Source organism: Larus michahellis, chromosome 1 (assembly GCF_964199755.1).
Source record: "Larus michahellis chromosome 1, bLarMic1.1, whole genome shotgun sequence".
Taxonomy (NCBI): Eukaryota; Metazoa; Chordata; class Aves; order Charadriiformes; family Laridae; genus Larus; species Larus michahellis.
Window position 1 is genome coordinate 223,970,185 of NC_133896.1, and position 13,510 is coordinate 223,983,694.

Below are 13,510 nucleotides of genomic sequence, written 5' to 3' on the forward strand. Positions count from 1 at the left end.
TCTTTTCAGGAGCTGCTATGTACCCCAACCCATCTGGCTGCCCACAGCTGCAGGTTTATTCTTAGTTCTAGGAATGTGAATCCTCACAAACATGGCGATGGCTTCATGTCAGCTAGGAGACGGATTTTCTCCTCAAAACATTTCTCTCTGTGGATGGGGGTTTCCTGATGAGGTGGATGAGGGGTGTCTAGTGACATCTGATCTCTGAACCACACATTTCATCCTCCGACAATCACTTGAGGTATCAAAAAGATTTGCCAGGATTAGACTGGTGCCACTAGTTCACTAACTTGCGACCACGCGGAGTGTTGTATGTTTCCTTAAATTCCACTACAGGTATTTATGGGAGAACATACTTCCATATTCCTTCCCCAATAACTACAATTTTTCCAAGACACAGTTACGTTGTCATGTGAGTGAAGCGTAAGATAAAGCCAAGCTCTTTCTGCTCTACAACCTTGTAAAGAAAAGTGAGAGAACGCACGCTGCGTGTTGGGCTGACTGGATGGATGCTGTAGTGATGTGCTGGCACAGCACTGCCTCTCCGCCCGCAGGCCGTGATTGGAACCGGTGCTCATGATGCCACGCTACTTGTGGACGCACAGTGATAACAAGGAAGCGCTGCGATGTGCCGTGTGGCTTTACAAGACTGAATCTTTGTAAGCTCAGACCTCTCTATAATCTCCTCCACGTGTCAGAGTAGGTATTTGCTCCTTGACTAAGCCAAGACCAGCAGAATCAACTCAGGCAAACACAAGGACCATAAAAAGATCCTGCATTTCTCCCCTCCGTCAACCAGGAGTGCAAAGCATGTTTCTCTGACACATTTACCCCAGCAAATCCAGAACAATGTGCATGTGTATTCTAGAAAATTTCTTCCAGCCCTTCCAGTGCACAGACATCTTCTCTGAGCTCAAACAAGTGCCCAAAATTATCCTGCTGTTCCCTGGGAAAGAGTTCAGGTCTTAATATAATAAACGTACAAGAACATAATTCAGGCCAGAACATCAAGGTTTCTATTTCTTTCAAAAACTGATGGATTATAGTTTGCTCATTTAGCCTTTAATATTTATTACTATGACTCTGAATATCCTGAGAAATGCTGAACATCTTCCTATCCAATCTATTTCTTTTGGACATACGCCTCTTAAATATGTGCAAACCTTTGTCCTTTCTACCTGCTAAGCCCTGCTTAGTCGAGCTATTCAGCTAAGTCATTACTAGAATTTATCTTCTATTTTTAACCGTCCATATTTTTAAGATTTCCTTAAGCATTACAAGCTCCAGCTTGTGCCCCATGACGACGTCTCACTAAAATGACCTGACTGCTCAGATCCTTATGTAGTACCACCAGCCATGGCTCAGCTGAAGTCAATGAAGGGACACTGATTTATGCAATCTGTCTGTTCATTATCTTCACTTCTGTTAACTGACCTTTCAATGAAAATGAGCACAGGGAAGGGAAAAAACTGACATGGGAACACGATAAAAGATATTATGAAGATGAACAGGTTTTCTACCTTGCTGAACCCAAGTATTTCACTTGAAAGACAACCCCTAGGGAAATTAGGGCATGTCAATAGTCTTAAACTAGTTTCTAAATGAACTATAATAAATTACAAATTTCTGAAACAAGCAAGCAAATATGCACCAATTAATGATGCTATAAACAGCAATCTACTGCTTTTAAGAACATATGCAAACTTCTCTTTCAGTTCCGTGCCAAAGTTTGGCTGATTTTGTATGTTAGAGGAATCGGTCAATCTTGCCAAGTAATGTGGCTGAAAACATGTATCATTTTGTGATGCAAAGCCACTATAACTTCAAATAGCAATAGAGCTCCACACTACAAGCTATTTGTCGTATGATCTTCAAAAACCTGAAGCATCCACTGAACAGCAGACAACAGGCACTCGTTCACCCATGAATCTGACAATGTGTAATATTGCTAGTGGACTGTACTTGCCAAGAATGCTAACAATAAATTGAATGTAAGGAAATGGAAAGTCAGACACCTTAAGAATGATTTGTGTAGAGGTAAGTCTGTTCTTTGAGGAAGGACAATACACTAGTTTCTCAGACCAGTCTGACAGTGTCCATACCATAAGTGAAAACATCTCAGCCAAGCAAAGTAGTCTACTGCCATGGAAAAATAACTGTTTCAGTGCCCCAAAGGCTGAGGAGAAAAGTAATAATTCATGGAAGTCCCAGTGAAAAAAGCAGACCAGTCCATCCACATACGGTGTCTCCCACAGTTTCATATATTGTAACTCCACAGTACTCCAGTACAGTGACAACGGATAACGCAAACAATCAATTCCAGGGGATAAAATCCTGTCTCCCTTGAAGTCTGCAAAGTTTCACTATTTTCAGAATCAGGATGTCACCCCTGAGTGCTTCTATTTTCAAGTGTTCGCAGTAAGGAAGTGACTGGTTTTCAGCACCCAGCCCCTCTATTTGTTGCCTACTCTTAAGATAATTCATATTATAAGATTTTAAGAGCCGTATTTCACACTTTGCTCCACTGGCTTCTTACGTATTTCAGGAACCTGCTAACAATAATAACTAAAGTATATAACTTTGCTTATTTCTGTCATCATCGCTGGATTGGCTCCACACATTCTTTCTTCCTTCTCCTGCCCCTGTCTTTCCTGCACTGGCCTTCCTTCATCGCTCACTCTGGCCACGGTTAATGCAAGGACTGTTTCTTCTTCTCCTCTCCCCTTCTCTGCCTCTTTCCAAGACTCGGCTGAAAGTGACTGTTTCTTGTGACTAATATAATAACAAGGAGCACTTATTTTTTCATTCAGGTATGTCACTTAGGAGAAGAAGAGGTTTTGTCCAGGATACTCAATACATTCAAGACCTCCTAAACACACAACACTAATCTTTTGGTTTGTCCGTACATGTATCTCTAAAAAGGGCCGAAAAAAATGTTTTCTAGTGCTTGCAGGCTTCCAGAGGGGAGCCTGTTAAAATCCAAGGCAATCTGTCACCGCAAATGATGGAATCCCACAAGACAAGAGCGGGGATTAGCTTGACAAAACATCTGCCTATGTCAACGCAGTGTCAAGTGAAACGGAGCTCCACCAGACACCGATCCAGGCAACTCCACCACCACATCCCCCCTGCCAGCTGGGCACGCTCGTGCAGCACGTCTGCTTCTCCCTGACACCGCCGAAGGACTGCCGAGCTCAGCGCGGGTGGGTCTCCCCGACAGCTCTGCCTTAGGACTTCACACCGAAAGCATGTGCAGGGCTATAAACGCTCCGCTCTCCCTCGCTGCAAATAGATAAAGATTTTATTTCTCCCAAGAAGACAATCTTACTTACTTGGGATAGCGCCTCTGCTGAAAGATGGGCAGAATCTCTGTATCTTGGTTTGAATGGAGAAGCAGTAAATCCCGAAATCTTTCTGTCAGGACAGAGAAAAAAAAAAAAGAAAAGAAAAAAAAAACAAACCCAGACTGTGACTCTGCGTTATAAGTTCAGGCCACAAGTAAGCAAGCAGTAATATCAGTGAATTCTCTTCTCCAGCAATATTAACCAGAGGACAAAGCTAAGTGTACAGGGAATAAAATCTATATATTCATACAAAACTGCGCTGAGCCCAGAAATTTCTGTTTCCTGTAAGGCCTTTTAATAATATTTTAAAATGTCAATTTTTTCATCCAATATTGAATTCTAGTAGTGCTTACAAGTTTCTGAGGTTTGCATACAGGTTTTCTGAGTATCATACACAGATGATAAATAAATAGTCCCTGCCTTGAAGAGCTGAGTCTAGACAGAAAGGAGGAGCAATTAAGAATTCACCAGCCACTCAAGGATCACAGCAGCCTAAACAAACATAGATTAATTAATTAATCTAAATTAAATTGCAATACAAGCCCTTGGGTAACTGATTCACTGGTATTTTCAGGGATGGCTGGAAGACTTGATTGCTTTTTGTTCACTATTATATACTTAAACTGCATTATAGGACCATCTGCAGTAGGTGAAGTTTTTGTAACGTAGCTTCACCAACCACCAAGTGACGGGGTGGTCGTGGTTGGGGTAGCTGCCTTTCTCTGATGCCTTTCTCCAGACGTGGATAGGCATAAGCAGGATCTGTAGGAGCTTCTATCGGCATCAATTTCTCAGTTCCTGGAAGATGGGAATCTCCTCAAAATTCACTTGATACCCAGATTGAGGGACCGAAGGACGTTTCCGACCCAGGTCAAATCCCCTCAGCACACCCTGTAGCTCTCCATAGCATGGGACACGTCTCTTTCCTTCTTTGCTTCCACCACCTGCAACTTTTATTTAACCAGTCCTCCAGTGGCACACTGGTGATTCCCTTCCCAGCTTCTCACCTCCTACTCTTCCTGCAATACCTTATAACCGTGGCTTGAAGTCTTCAGCTACAGGTTTTATCCTTCATTTGCTAAACCACAGTTTGTGGCCTGTGTTGTGTGTAGCAGCTGTACTATGGGTTTCTCTAAAATAGATATCTTTTCCATGTAAGTTTTTCATTCTGGAAACTGAACCTGAGGATAAGCATAGTCCTTCCTCCCCTTATATCGCTCTGCATCTCAAAACATGCTCTAACACATGGGCATATCCTCTAATGCATGTGGGCATGCCCTGTCATCCTTAAAGATGATACGATATGATCTTCAAAAGCCACTGGACAAGAACTGAAAGGCTTCAGGGAGCTTTCACTGGTGCAAAATATCCAACTGCATGTGTGTCAGAGCAAGCACATTAACTCCCACTCCTACCTCAGGAACTTCCCAATGCAACTCAAGCTAATGGTACCCTTTAATAAAAAGACTTTGTATGAACAACAACAGCCTTTGTATGTGCCTGCTGGAGGAATGAGAGGAAGTTTTCAATGGCAAACACTGAACAATAGCACTTCCTTCCATGACTTGAGGGTTTTGACCTCCAGAACATTGTGCAAGTCACCGTGATTAAGGATTTGTCTTTGGGGTGGCCCAATTTATTTATTTGTTAGGGTCTACGACCAGGTACAACTGCAATGCAAAGCATTCTTCAGTTTTTCAGAAGAGCATTCTTCATGCTCTTCTTCAGGTCAATACCACACACCACCATACTACATGCGAGTGAGGCTGGTTTGGCAGACCTTGCAAAGGGCCTGCGATTCTCTGGGAGAAGCAAAACACATCCCAGGGAGGCTGCAGATATGTCCTGCTCCATTGTTCTGCCTGAGATGGACAGCACACAGGCAGCCAGCCATGCTCCATCTCTAACCCCTGCTCTGTGACTCTTTTTCTTGTGCTGCTGCCCTTTCCCATTGATCCAGGCCACCTGGCTGCACTCCAGGACTCAACCCAACAAGCCGTGATCTTGAAAATGTTTTGAATAGTAATGTGACAGGGCTGGCCCGGACTGGAGTGAAAGCAGCCAAGTTATGGCATCTGAAATTGGCCTAAACAGCTTCCCTACTGGATCTTGTTTTAGTTAAAGTCAACTTTTATTTTTTTCACCACACTATGGCAAATTTCCCAGGCAGACGTATTTTCTTTTCACCATATGACTTTACTCATTTTTCCATGGCAGCACTTACACTATGGGGTAGCGTTCCACCTCATCTCCCACACATCCTACAACTTCCTCCAGCACATGTAGCCTCCACGTCCTCTAAAGCCTCTCAAGCCTCCCAGGAGAAACGGCACACTGAACAGAAGCCTTTAGCTTTGATCCGTCCCATAGGACCATTATGTACATCCTTCACCCTTCAGGTCTATGATATTCCCATATTACACATACGTGTGCACTGTACAAAAGTCACATTGGTGGAAATGACACTATTGCCTTTAAGGACTATCCAGCAAGGTGATGAGGGAGGTGATGAGAGCTTTGGCAGCTGCTGACAGAACATAAAGCACTTTTGGTGCTCCTAGAAAAGTACGTGTCAGAAGCTTAAAGCTTGACAGGAGAAAGCTTTTCAATTTGCAAGAAAAAATCACAACGATACTTTCCAAAGGCAGGGGGACTTTTCAAAAAAATAAGAGTTTCCTTCAAATCCATGCTACAACAACAGATGAAAGACTTGAAGAACTGATGAAACTAATCAGAGTATTTTACATTATTTTGATCTGCAATCACTAGCTGACCAATGGAACCAAACCAAGTCAGACAATTTTAATACTCAGATCATTTTAGAGAGACATCTCCAAAAATGAATCTTTTCCATCACTTCATACAGTTTAGTATCTAAAATGTGATGCTTTTTGTCTAGGTATTGGTCTGGTTTATTAACCAAACATGCAAAACATTTACTAAACCAAGTTTTAAAATGCTTGCTTCTGAGAAATCCGCAATTATCTTCTCTCTCATTCTATGCATGCAATTTGCATTATTTTGTCTGTACTAGCTCATTTCCTAATGATTTTTTACATTGTTCGGAGATCAATTATGCCATTGATTGTTTTGTCACTCTGCTGAGTGTGACACTGCAGATACCGTCTCGCTGACTCTCCCGTAAGCCTAACCACAGGACAAAGTCCTCACAGGCATCAAGAATGGCTGCACAGTCACGTCTTATGCTCAAACTTCTCTCTTCAACATGCCCAGTGTCTCCATTTCTTCCTGGTTTCCATTTTGAGCATACAGTTCCTTCCAAATCGTTGATCAGTGAGAAGTCCTCGGTTAAATGTAGGCACTCTCACTGGGATCGTGTATGTTGAGATAAATGTGAAGTGTTGCTACCCGTGATGAGTAGGGGCTGGGTGTAATAACACAATCTTTCCCCTGTTCTAAGTCAGGAAGGTTGTAGACTACAAAGGAGAAGAGAAAGTTTGTCATGGATAGCTTTAGAAATTTAATCTGTCCTCTTACATAAACCTCTCTTCCTTGTCTCTTACCAAATTCTTCTCTCTTTTTCATCCTTTGTTCTTCCTTCCCCCTCCCAGCTCAACACATTCACAAGTCAACCACTGGAATCTCAGTATAAACGCCCACGAACAGCTTTATAATACCTGTTCTGCCAAACCAGTTACCCATTTCAGGGACAGAAGGATGCATTTCAAGGGAAATTTTCCCTTTGAAATATTTAGATGCATGTCATTTTTGGTTCTCAAGCAAGAATGAGGTTGTGCTCACTATGGTGAGTAATGCCAGAAAAACGTGAGCAAGAATGGGTGCGTGCTTGGAAGCCCATTTAAATCGGTTACACAGTCAAGTTTCCTTTTTTCCAGAATACACTATTAGAGAGGTGGAAAGAGAGGCAAAGGGAAATTTTATTATAAAATTTTATTTTCTGGGGCTCTCAAAGCAAAGAAAAATAATTTGTGTAGAAGGTTTATTATTATTATTATTATTCACATTCTGTAGACAGAATACTATGGCACAGAGAGCAGCGGCCTTGTATTTTGAAGCTATCACACCCCTGAAGCTCTTACGGCTTTAGCACTTCAAAGGTGATGACAAAGGTCACACACTGCAGTTGTGTCAGGTTTGACTTTAAAGGTCAGGTCTTGTGGTTCTTCTTTCCTTGCTCCTCCTTGTTACAAAATACTTTACAGAAAATAACAGCAAAGTGACTCTGCTGAATTCCAAGGGTCTTGAAAAATCAAATTCCTGCTCTTTCAGAGTTTGATGGGTCTGTATCTATGAGGTCTGTATCTCAAACTGAAGTTTGAGATATTGCTCTTTTGTTTATCCCAGTCACCTTTTACCCAGCAGCTTCAGATCACTCTGAACCTCTAATAAAACCAGGCTGAATTGCACGCGATGAACTCAATTAAGAACACTGTTATGACTGATGGCAATTGCTTTTTTGGGATAAGGATTTTTTATACCAGCTTTATGGACTTTTTAAATCGAAGTTCATAAGAATAAACACAGATGAGATTAGAAAGCAACCAGTGAACGGGAGAACAGAAAAGCCTCATTAGTTCCAACTACAGAACAGTGTGGCCCAGAAGCCTAGCTGCCTACCAGAAGGTCTATCCATAGTGCCACACTCATACCTTTGGACATTTTACACTCATGTTTCTCTAACTACCTGTAGCACTTTTGCATGTATTGAGACAGAAATCTCTCACTTTCATCTTTCACTACACGGACACTTGCAAGTCCTGTAATTTCAAACTAAAAAAAATCTGCCTAGCTTTATGCAAAATGCAGACTGGTCTGGAGCACCTTCCATGCCATGAATATCTCCTCAACAACTTGCAATAATTTAAATAAAAAACAAAAAAATCAAGTCAGCTTTCTTAAAATAGTCAACATCATTTAAAAGGATTTCAGACCCACTAATCTGCCTTGTTTTCAAGCTCTGTATACATGAAATGCTGTCACAAGTACTTCCTCAGTGCCTTGTAAAAAGGCATTTAGGAAGACGCCTTTGCCACTCTAAGGGCTATAAAACTACAATGAGCAACAAGATGGCATGAAACTGAAATGTTCAATATTTCAGTTTGACCTATGTCATCGCAACGGCCAAAGTTTCTCAAGTTAAGGAAGTGTCACTTCTCTCCTCTTGAAGAGTCTGCGCTACAAATATCCTCCATCGGATTAAAAGGGGAGGAAAGAAAACAATGATGAGGTAATGTTGATGAGCTAAAGGTTCCAAAATGATTACACCATGAGCCTTGGAATTCCCCTAAAACATACATATTTTGCTGATACAAAAAGACAGGCTTCTTGACCAGCTTGAACTTCCATGATTTTCAGTCCATTAAGCCTCACGGAGTTTAATTCTCCTGTTTTTTCACCACCATTGGTGATCCCTCCTGATCAGTCATGTAAAAGACTAATTAAAGCCCACTATTTACAGAGCTACTAAAAAAAACCTAAAAGCTAGTAAAAGCCATAAAGTTGAAAATTATATAAAAACCCTTGCTGTTTATATTTATCTAAGGGAAATAGAGAAGCTTTTACAGAACGGCGACTGGTCTCCTTGTTTTCTAAGCTAGGTGAATAAGCAGTGAGCATCCTTCTGTTTATTTTGCAGAATTTTAGTTTGTTTAAGCAGAGGGAAAAAATAAGGAAATCAACTAATCATTACACAGGTCAGCAGTGAACCTGAATCTGGCATCAGCCCATCCCTTCCCTGCTGGAACTCTAGGTGCTTTCCTATGCCTTTAAAATGTCACACCTACTATGTCAAAATGAGTTTGGACAGATTTATTTCTAACCAGACCTCCCTCATTTACCCTAGAACCACAGATACTGCATGATTTATGTGTGTATACCCATACATCTGCCAATGAAGAGGCGGCATAAAAGGCAGTTCTTGTCCAAAGGACCTTAAAAGGTTGAAAGGTGAGTGATGGAAAGCAAAATGCTTTGTTTCAAAACAGGGAAGAGAGACACCGAGAACCGCATTGAGACTGCATTTGGTATGTCTAACTTGGCAAGACAGTGGCGAGTGACCCAGCCTGCCTATGAGCTGTGCTGCCAGCCTCGGGCTCCCCAGACAGCCGGTGAAGAGGAGCGGACACAACACCAAAGTTGAGCAGCCTCAATGCTCAATACGGAGTTAGAGGCCCTTCTGCAGGTTATAGAGCAACGCCCCGGCAGAGCTGGGGATTAGCTAGATCCCTGGAGTTCAAAACCAATGTCTTAATCAAGAAACTTTTCTTTCTCAGAGGTTCTCACTATATGTGAAGGCTACTTCTGTCATGACAGTAGAGTTCATTCCACAGCTCGGCACTTTCAAAGTGCTACAGTAAAACTGGGTTTAGAAACAGTCCTAAAAGGTAACTTTAATTTTTTAAAAAACCCCTGTATAAATACATACTCTGAAGCAAATGTTATTTATGCAGAATTTTGTAGCACTGAGTTCTACAATTCCAGCACTGCCAAGCTCCAGAGGGTATGCCTCCAAAAACCTGGGCAAAGGCACAATTTGTCAGGCTGCACTGATTCGCACCAAGGGCCCCCTCAGCTCTTGCTTCACAGGCAGGCACCTATGGAAGAACCGGCACGGGGCAAATCCATCCTGCCGGCACTTTCCAAGCCTCCAACTGTTTCTACCTGAAGAGACCTGAGCCTACGGTGGTTTGTCTATTAAGAAATACCTGACTTCTCTTTAAAGTACTTGCCGAGTCCCCCATGAAAACCCCCTAATCTATCCCACAGCCTCTGACAAGGAGTTTCTACTACATGAAGATCCATCATCTTACGTTTGCTCTGAAATAGTGTCTTACCGACTGTATTTGATGACCAAAGTTCTGACACTGGCAGAAACCATGAACAGTCAGACCCTACTCACTTTATCTTCCAGTGTTTTGCATGATTTGCAGATCACTGCTATATTCCTCTAGATTATCTCTTTTCCAGGCTAAAGAGTCCCTGTATACTCAGTTGTCCCATGTTTGGAAGTCTTTCCGAGCTTTTGATCATGTTTGTCATTTCCGCTTGAATCCTGTCCAGTATCCCGGCTGAGCGATGAGGACCAGACCTGCACAGGGGACTCACGCAGGACTCAAGTCCTGGGAGCACCACAGAAATGCCCAGCTGCACAGTGACCTCCTCTGCTTCAGCATCTACTCTTCTCCTAATAATTTTCCCTCTTTATTGCTGCTGAGCACTGAGCTGAAATGGAAATAATTATCATGACTCCGAAGTGTTATTCTTGGGCTGTCACTGTCACATCATCTCCAGCCACGTGCATTAGTTTGTCACCAAATATATCAAACATCAGTACGTACCCACATGCATACATGCACTGGTATTTATAGCTAAGTCTATAAATAGGTTTGTAAGCGTAATATATTTTATGCAGTTGAACAAGCTATAAGAACTTTTCATTAAACTTATTTAAATGGCAGCCACAAAATAATGGAGTTAATTCCATCCAAGGCTAAAATTCTGTATCATAACAAAAACACCACCAGTCGTTGGGAACTCATTCATTGGCTTTTGTCTATTTGCATTTGGCCTTGGTTTAGACCATAAGCATGGGATCATTTCACACTCTTACTAATACAGGCACAGCTTCATTATTACACTCAAATATGCAAATAAATTACTGTACAATAACTTTGCAGAACCACAGAATAGAATCATAGAATCACAGAATCTTCATGGTGGGAAAGGACCTTTGAGATCATCAAGTCCAACCATACACACACACAAAAAACCCCAAACAAACAAAGAAAAAAAAAATCCAACCACCCCACAACCTACGATCTCTGCCACTAGAGCGTGCCCTGAAGTGCCACATCTAGATGTTTCTTAAACACCTCTGGGGATGGTGACTCAACCCCCTCCCTGGGCAGGCTGTCCCAGGGCCTGACCACTCTTGCAGTAAAGTAATTCTTCCGAATATCTAGTCTAAACCTCCCCTGCCGCAGCTTCAGACCATTTCCTCTAGTCCTGTCGTTATTCCCCTGGGAGAAGAGTCCAACCCCCACCTCTCTACACCCTCCTTTCAGGGAGTTGTAGAGGGCAATGAGATCTCCCCTCAGCCTCCTCTTCTCCAAGCTAAACATGCCCAGCTCCCTCAGCCTCTCCTCATATGCCCTGGTCTCCAGACCCCTCACCAGCCTGGTCGCTCTCCTCTGGACACGCTCCAGCACCTCAATGTCCCTCTTGTACACAGGGGCCCAGAACTGAACACAGCACTCGAGGTGAGGCCTCACCAGTGCCGAGTACAGAGGCACCATCACTTCCCTGCTCCTGATGGCCAGGGAAGTGGAAGCGTGGAAGGGCTCTCTGGAGATCATCTAGTCCAATCACCCTGCTCTGAGCAGGGCCAGGAAGACCAGGTTGCTCATGGCCATGTTCAGTTGGGTTTTGAATATCTCCAAGGATGGAGACTCCACATCCTCCCTGAGCAACCTGTTCCTGTGCCTGAACACCCTTCCAGTGGGAAGGGTTTTTCTTGAACTTAAAATGAATTTTCTGTATTTCAGTTTGCACTGATTGCCTCCTCTTCTGTCACTGGGAAGAACCTGGCTCCCTCTGCTTTACTCCCTCCCAGGCAAAAGCAAAAGATTTTGGACAAAAGGCATTGGAGGGAACAATCACATGCCTTGAGACCTGGATTCCAGATCTAATGAACCTTTCCCTATGCAACACAGGGTGTGATTTAAGGCTGACAAAATTATATTTTACCTTCAGCCACTGTTTTTGGGGGTGGGTGAAGCACAAAATGCTTTGTATACCCAAAACACACAACATGCCAGTCTTGTACAAAGTACTCCTACGCCATTACAAGAGAACAGGCGTGAAGCGCTAGCAGATTTTGGCCTAGCAAAGCATGCCCCTATAAAAATATCACCAGCAAGTACATTCTAGTTCTTTGTGCCAATTCCTTTCTTAGAAGTCATGGAATCATAGAATGTGTTGGGTTGAGGGACTTCTAAAGGCCATCTAGTCCAACCCCCCTGTAGTGAGCAGGTACATCTTCAACTAGATCAGGCTGCTCAGAGCCTCATCCAGCCTGGCCTTGAGTGTCTTAAGGGATGGGGCCTCCACCACCTCTCTGGGCAACCTGGGCCAGTGTCTCACCACCCTCAGTGTAAAGAACTTCTTCCTAATGTCTCATCTAAACCTGCCCTGCTCTAGTTTAAACCATTGCCCCTCGTCCTGTCGCTACATGCCCTTGCAAACAGCCCCTCCCCAGCTTTCCTGTAGGCCCCCTTCAGGGACTGGAAGGCCATTATAAGGTCTCCCCGGAGCCTTCTCTTCTCCAGGATGAACATCCCCAACTCTCACAGCCTGTCCTCATAGCATAGGCGCTCCAGCCCTCTGATCATCTTCTTGGCCCTCCGCTGGACCCCTTCCAACAGGTCCGTGTCCTTCTTGTGCTGAGGGCTCCAGAGCTGGACGCAGTACTCCAGGTGGGGTCTCACCAGAGCGGAGCAGAGGGGCAGAATCCCCTCTCTGGATCTGCTGGCCACACTTCTTTCGATGCAGCCCAGGATGCGTTGGCTTTGTGGGCTGCAAGCACACATTGTTGGCTCATGTCCAGCTTTTCATCCACCAGGACCCCCAAGTCCTTTTTTCACCAGGCTGCTCTCTATCACGTCATCCCCCAGCCTGTATTGATAATGAGGATTGTCCCGACTAAAATTGTCCCGAAGTCACCCTAAATAACTGATATAATCAACATGTCTGCTTATGGAAAAAAAAGAAAAAAACAAACCAAACAAAACTATATCAATATTTTGTGCCGTTTCCATTGATTGCCACCTTTGAATATAAAACTGCAAACCCACGTTGGTTTGAGGAGAGGGACACAGAAGGTGAGGAGGCAACTGTCCCCAGAGCTGATAAACACAAAGTCAAGACACTGCCCTGCCATAGGTTTCGTACGTGCTGGGCAGGGGAGATGCTGGCTTCTCTTAGTTGGGGCAGGGATGGGAGGGGAAGGAAACATGCTAAAGAAAGAAGAGTTTGCAAAAGAGAGCAGGAGTTTCCGTGTTAATACACCCTCACTCCCTGTCTTGCAATACAAGGTACCAGGGAGATTGCCCGGCCCTCTTCCCTCCAACTGCAGCTGTGAATGGTGTTGCTAATCAACGAGGCTTAATTGACATCAGTAAGGTCAT

The 13,510-nt window shown here is 43.5% G+C and overlaps 1 protein-coding gene across 4 annotated transcripts in view; it reads right to left on the reverse strand.

Moving 5' to 3' along the window:
• Positions 1-13,510, reverse strand: part of NOX4 (NADPH oxidase 4) — a 108,243-nt gene that overhangs the window by 33,675 nt on the left and 61,058 nt on the right. For all 4 annotated transcript variants that reach the window (XM_074572520.1, XM_074572518.1, XM_074572519.1 and 1 more), the window contains one exon: positions 3,333-3,414. In XM_074572520.1, coding sequence (XP_074428621.1) covers positions 3,333-3,414 — 82 coding nt within the window. The remainder of the gene's footprint in view (positions 1-3,332; positions 3,415-13,510) is intronic.